This window comes from Zingiber officinale, chromosome 3A (genome assembly GCF_018446385.1).
Source record: "Zingiber officinale cultivar Zhangliang chromosome 3A, Zo_v1.1, whole genome shotgun sequence".
Lineage (NCBI taxonomy): Eukaryota > Viridiplantae > Streptophyta > Magnoliopsida > Zingiberales > Zingiberaceae > Zingiber > Zingiber officinale.
In genome coordinates, this window is record NC_055990.1 from 159,747,102 (window position 1) to 159,754,345 (window position 7,244).

General features: G+C 45.7%; 1 protein-coding gene across 1 annotated transcript; it reads left to right on the forward strand.

Moving 5' to 3' along the window:
- The first annotated feature begins 5,562 nt into the window (after positions 1 to 5,562).
- LOC122050832 lies at positions 5,563 to 5,910 on the forward strand. The gene has a single exon (XM_042611705.1). The coding sequence runs from the start codon at positions 5,563 to 5,565 to the stop codon at positions 5,908 to 5,910; it is 348 nt and encodes a 115-aa protein (XP_042467639.1).
- Positions 5,911 to 7,244: the final 1,334 nt, after the last annotated feature.

Genomic DNA, 7,244 nt, shown 5'->3' on the forward strand with positions numbered 1-7,244 from the left:
CCACCTATGTTATAAAGTTAATTAAATATTTATTTCTAAAATTGGCTCTCAGGTCAAACATAGCGAGGCACATGGCCTTCTTGGGTATGGAAGCATCCATCATTGCCTCGACAAAGCCTTTAATAGAAATTCAATATTTAATTTCCTAAAATAACATTATGTTTAACCAAAAAGAACAATCGAATCAAAAATTCGAAAAAAAAAACACAACTCGAATTACAAATTCGAAAAACTAGAATCTAATGTCTCTTGTGTTTAGAATTGATACAAAGAAAGATAACTAGCATGATGCAGAAAATAATTACTAGTTATACCTTTTCTCTATATGCTAATAACCTCGAGATCCTCTGTCGTATTCCTCGCCTTGCCTTGGACGGCGTGTGGGTGACGATCCTCCAAGATGAACACCACCCAAAAGTCTTCTTTCTCCTTCTCTAAAATCCGGCCACCACCACAAGAGAACAAAAGAGAGCAAGGGGAAAGGGAAGGGAGAGAGGGTCGACCACAATAGAGAACTCAACAAGAGAATAAGAATTGATAATTACATGAGGCCTCCTCTCCCCTTCTTTTATATTACTTGCCCAAGGCAAATAAGGAAAGACTTTTTACAAAAATTAAAATCTTCTTCTTGTTTTTCCTTTTCCCCTTTTATTTTTCCTTTTCTTTCTTCTTGATTGATTCAATCATCAATCATTGATTCAATTGATTGAATCATGGATGATTGGATGCTTTTAATGGCCGGCCCCTTGCTCGGACACCAAGCAAGGGTGGCCGACCACATCATCATCAAGAGAAATAATTTTTTATAAAATTTTATAAAAGAAGAAATCCTCTTATAAAATTTTATAAGCTCTCTTTCCTTATGTGGATGTTAAAAAAAAAAGTTTTAAAAATTAAAACCAAGTTTTAAAATTCAAAACTTCTCTTCTAAAATTTCCTTTTTTAACATGGTTACAAAAATAGAAAGTTTCAAATTTAAAACTTCTTTTTCTTTTTTTTTCTAAAAACCATGAGGATGGTTAAAAACAGAAAGTTTTAAAACTTTTAAACTTTCTTTTAAATCATGTGACCTAATTCAAAAAAGAAAAGTTTTAAATTTTAAAATCTCTCTTTTAAAACTTATAGATATCTACAAAGAGAATATTTTAAAATTTCAAAACACCCCTCCTATTATGAATTATTGTGGTCGGCCCCTCCTTTGCTTGGGCACCAAGCATAGGGTCGGCCCTCTTGAGGAGATGGTGGTTAGCCCTTGGCTTGGTCACCAAGCCTTGGGTCGGCCCCCTTCTTGGACACCAAGATGAGCTTTTATTTAGATAGACTTGAAGTTTTAATGAGGCTACGACAAGAACCTAGAGGAGAAATTAGTTTTGGCCTTCTAACGAACTTGAGTATCCCGTGTTCGCCCTGAACACACAACTCAAGTTCATCAACAATAACTCATTCCACTATAGAGTTATTATTGCATTACCGCACCAATCACAAATTACATTATGGGCTCCTTCTTATCATGAGTGTGTTAGTCTCCCTGTATTAAAGATATCGAATATCCACTAATTAATTGAGTTACTAACAACTCATTTTAATTGATGTCTTAGTCCAAGAGTAGTACCACTCAACCTTATTGTCATGTCAGACTAAGTCCACCTGTAGGGTTTAACATGACAATCCTTATGAGCTTCTCTTGGGGACATTCTCAACCTAGATTACTAGGACACAATTTCCTTCTATAATTAACAACACACACTATAAGTAATATCATTTCCCAACTTATCGGGCATATAAATACTAAATATATGTGCTTGTTATTATATTAGGATTAAGAGCACACACTTCCATAATAACTAAGGTCTTGTTCTTTTATTAAGTCAGTATAAAAAGAACTTACCTTAAATGGTCCTACTCAATACACTTAGAGTGTATTAGTGTAATTTATTAGTCAAGATAAATTAATACCTAATTACACTACGACTATTCTAATGGTTTGTTCCTTTCCATCTTAGTCGTGAGCAACTGTTTATAATTTATAAAGAACTGATAACATGATCTTCTATGTATGACACCACACATCATGTTATCTACAATATAAATTATTTGAACAACTACACTTAACAAATAAATGTAGACATTTGACCAATGTGATTCTTTTATTTCAAAAATAAATGTTTACAAAAGCTAGGCTTTTAGTATACACTCTAACAGGTTGTAGTCAGGAGAAAGCGAGCGGGCCAAAAATCAACTTCAGATCCCGAAACCTCGAAGGAGTAGAAGTCCCTCACGATGACTCCCTCATCATCCGAGTGGTAATCGCCAACTATACAATTCATCGGATTTTTGTTGACACAGGGAGCTCAGTGAATATAATTTTCAAGAAGACTTTTGATCAACTCCAGATCGACCGAGGTGAACTACTACTGATGACGACCCCACTATATGGGTTCACCGACAACGAAGTTCTGCCGATCGGCCAAGCCAAGTTGGCCATATCACTTGGAGAGGAGCCGCTCAGAAGGACCAGGACCACAAACTTCATTATGGCGGATGTTCCCTCAGCTTACAACATCATACTGGGTCGGCCGGCCCTCAACGAATTCCGAGCGGTAGTCTCAATGTACTACCAGAAGATCAAGTTCCTAGTAGAAGACCGGGTAGGAGAGGTCAAAGGTGACCAATTGGTCGCTCGGCGCTGTTATGTCGAGATGGTTAAAACCGAAGCCAAGTCTGCTCGGAAGACGCCCTGACTAGAGGTAAGCTCCATCACTGAAAAGCCTCCTACTCTAATCTATGAAGAAAATGAAGAAGTACAGATCCACCCCTACCGAGCGGAGGCAACAACTTTCATCACGTCCGACCTGGGAGCTGAGCAGAAGGCGGAGCTGGTCGCCTGTCTCCAACAAAACCACGATGTATTCGCGTGGTCGATGCACGAGCTCCTCGGGATCTCACCCAACGTCACGCAGCACGAGCTTCATGTCCGACCAGACGCTCGGCAGGTGAAGCAGAAAAAGAGGGACTTCAGCACCGAACAAAATTTGATCATCCGAGCAGAAATAGAGAAGCTCTTGAAAGCCGGCCACATACGTGAGGTTCAATTCCTGAGCTGACTTGAGAATGTGGTGCTGGTCTCAAAGCCGGGTAGCAAGTGGCAAGTCTGCATCGACTTTCGGGATCTCAACAAGGCATGCCCGAAGGACTTCTACCCCACCTTGGATCGATCAGATGGTAGACTCCATTGCCGGGTGCGAGCTAATATGCATGCTGGATGCGTATCAAGGATACCACCAAGTGCCGCTCACTCGAGAAGATCAAGAGAATGTCAATTTCATCACGGGCGATGGAACCTATTGCTACGATGTCATGTCGTTCGGGCTAAAGAACGCTGGCGCTACTTATCAGAAGTTGATGAATAAGGTGTTCCGGCAACAGATCGGCCGCAACATGGAGGTATATGTCGGCGACATACTAATTAAATCCCTCCGAGCAACTGACCTATGTGCAGATATCAAGGAGACTTGCCAGACACTCAGGACGTACGGAATCAAGCTAAATCCAAGCAAGTGTCTGTTCGGCGCAAAGAGCGGGTGATTCCTGAGTTACATCATCACCAAGCGGGGCATCGAGGCGAATCCCAGCAAAGTGAAAGCACTACAAGATATACCACTATCAAGGAATCTTAAGAAAGCCCAACGTCTCACCGATTGGATAACTGCACTATCTCGGTTCATCTCCAAATCAGTTGACCGGAGCTTTCCATTCTTCAAGATATTATGTCGAGCCACTAAATTTCAATGGGACGAAGAGTGCGATCGGGCGTTTGAAGAATTGAAGGAGTATCTCAATTCATTGTCTGTATTAGCTAAGCCAACTGTCAATGAGCCACTCAGAATTTATTTATCCTCAACCGAGCATGTGGTCGACTCGGCACTAGTTAGGTCGAACGGAAAGGAACAGTCGGTGTACTTCCTGAGTCATATATTGAATGACGCTGAATCCTGCTATACCGATCTCGAGAAACTAGCTTTTGCGTTGGTGCTCGCCGCGCGGAGGCTTCGTCCCTACTTCCTCACGCATTCCAGCATTGTGATGACCAACAGTCCTTTAGGGAGGGTTCTTCTCAACCGCGAAGCGTCCGGATGGCTAATCAAATAGACGACGGAGCTCAGCGAGTTCGATATCCAATACCAACCCCGAACGACCATCAAAGCACAATCCTTGGCGGATTTCATCACTAAGGTACAAAATCCTGAACCAGAAGCCGTTTGGAGAATATATGTAGATGGTTCGACCACTCGGCAAGGGAGCGGGATCGGAATACTGCTCATCTCCCCCCCCCCCCCTAAGGGGACAGATGCAGCTGTACGTTCCGCTAGACTACCAGGCAACCAACAATGAAGCCGAATATGAAGCACTTATAGCTGGCGTACAAGCTGTCCGGCACGTCAAAGCCGTTAATATCCTCATCCACTCGAACTCGTAGTTGGCTGCCCAGCAGCTGGCCGGGATGTTCGAGATAAGCAACACGCGGCTCAGGCTATACGCTGAGGCTTTCGCAAAGCTGAAGGCCAACTTTCGGGAGGTCGTAATACAGAAGATCCCCCGAATGGAGAACCAAGCTGCTGACGAATTGGCCAAACTGGCCAGCTTGTTATCGTCGATCGTCATATCAGAGCCAATCGAGCAGGTATCTTTAGTAGCCCACATTGACCGGATGGAGGGACTTACCTTCCCAGACGACTAGAGGACGGCGTTGATGGAGTTTCTGTGATCGGGAGCTACACCACCCGATCGGGAGGAAGCCCGCTTATTAAGAAAGAGGATTGGTCGGTTCACCCTGATCGGAGATCAGCTCTACAAGAAGACTTTCTCCAAGCCCCTAAGTAAATGCGTTGGGTCGGAGGATGCCGACTACATACTGCAGGAGGTACACCAAGGGTCCTGTGGGGGGCACTCGAGTGGTTACTCATTAGCAAAGAAGATTTTACTTGCCGGATACTTCTGGTCGACCCTCTATGAGGACGCCGCTCGAACAGTGACCACCTTCTTGTCCTGCCAGAAGTATCACAACCTCTCGCACCAACCGACCAAGGAGATAAAGGCGTCCGCAGTGGCCTGTCTGTTCGACCAGTGGGGTATGGACATCGTGGGGCCTTTCCCCACGGCTACGGGTCAGAGGAAGTTCCTGCTCGTCACGGTGGACTATTTCTCCAAATGAGTTGAAGTCGAGCCGTTGGCGAAGATAACCGAGTAGATGGTCATGAAGTTCATTTGGCAGCACATCATTTGCCGGTTCGGGATCCCGCGCCGCTCGTCTCCGATAATGGGAGATAATTCGTGGGCCAGAGGCTCAAGGAGTGGTGCGAAGGGTACGACATTCAGCAAACCTTCACTTCGATAGCCTATCCTCAGAGCAATAGGTAGGCAGAGGTCACCAACCGAGAAATACTTCGGATCCTACGCGTTCGGCTCGACCATGTCGGAGGGAGATGGGTAGACGAACTCCCCAACGTGTTATGGGTGATCCACACAACTCCCAAGGAAGGGACTGAGGCAACACCCTTCCACATGGTATATAGTGGCGAAGCGATCGTCCCCGTCGAAGTCGGGGTTGAATCTGATTGGATACAGCACCACAACGAAGACAACGTCGTACGGAGGCTTCTGGAGATGGACTTGGCGGATGAAGCGCGCGCTAAAGCGGCCATCCGGCTGATGGCATACCAACAAAGAATGAGGCAGAGCTACAACCGAAGGGTGATCCCAAGACTATTTCAGGTCGGTGACTTGGTGTGGAAGAATGTAAAGTCGGTCGGTGACGTCACCAAGCTAGAAGCCCCGTGGGTTGGACCCTTCAGAGTCATGGAGAAGCTCCGTTCAGGCGCCTATTACTTAGAGGACGAGGGCGGGCGGTGACTAGAACGACTGTGGAGCGCAAACCATCTCCAGCCCTACCGAGCCGGATGAGAGGTGCGCTGATGTGATCAATGTACCTTTATATCCCTGTGTTCCTTCAATGCAGGACAGGAAATAAAAGATTAAGCTTCCAAGCTCTGTGCTGAACGGCATGCTAAACGGTCGAGCGATGACCTTAAACTCAAGTCTTCGTCAAATCATCGAGCGGCGACGTTAAACCTCAGTCTCGACCGACGGTCAAGCGGCGACCTTAAACTTGAGTTTTCATCAAATCGTCAAGCAGCGACATTAAACCCCGGTCTCTATCAACGGTCGAACGACAACCTTAAACCCGAGTCTTCGTCAAATCGTCGAGCGGCAATGTTAAACCCCGGTCTCCACCGACGGTCGAGCGGTGACCTTAAACCCGAGTCTTCGTCAAATCATTGAGCGGCGACGTTAAACCCCAGTCTCCACCGACGGTCGAGCGGCCACCTTAAACCCAAATCTTCGTCAAATCGTCGAGCGGTGACGTTAAACTCCTGTCTTCACCAAACCGTCGAGCGGCGATGTTACACCCTATCTTCACCGAACCGTCGAGCGTCAACGTTAAACCCCTGTATTCACTGAATCGTCGAGCGGCGACGTTAAACCACTATCTTCACCGAATCGTTGAACGACGACGTTAAACCCATGTCCTCACCAAACCGTCGAGCAGAGACGTTAAACCCCTACCTTCACCGAACCATCGAGCGGTGACGTTAAACCCCTGTCTTCAGCGAACCGTCGAACGGTGACATTAAACCCCTATCCTCATCAACGGTCGAGCGGCAACCTTATGCCCCAGTCTTCATCAAATTGTCGAGCGATGACATTAAACCCCAGTCTCCACCGATGGTCGATCAGCGACCTTAAACCCAGGAAAAGGTATGAACTTTGTTGAATTCGTCAATGGTCGATCGACGACCCGCAAGTCATCGGGATAAATCAAAGACAGGTTGTGATTATAGCCGAGTGGAAAAATTGGTGCCAAGCATGGAAACAAATAAATCATAAGGAAAAGCCTCACAGAGTGGGCAAACCGTTCATTTCTTAAAAGGATGCTGCCAAGCGGCAGGAATACATTTAAGACTCAACTTTTACAAGACTCCAGCTCATTCTATATAGTCAAATACATCATCAGACATGGAGTCGTTCAGCTGCCTGCGGTTGATAATGTCATCCGTCAGGGCTTCGGGGAGATGACCGCCCACCTTGAGCTGCTGGAGGGTCCATCAATGGCTAGCTCGAACGCTCGGATGATTCGTTGGACAACTTTGTCAGTAAACTGGTCCGAGCGGAGATACTCCTGTTTC

Bases quoted from the DNA above. Each gene is read 5' to 3' on its own strand.
- LOC122050832 (XM_042611705.1), top strand. From the start codon at position 5,563: ATGGTATATAGTGGCGAAGCGATCGTCCCCGTCGAAGTCGGGGTTGAA.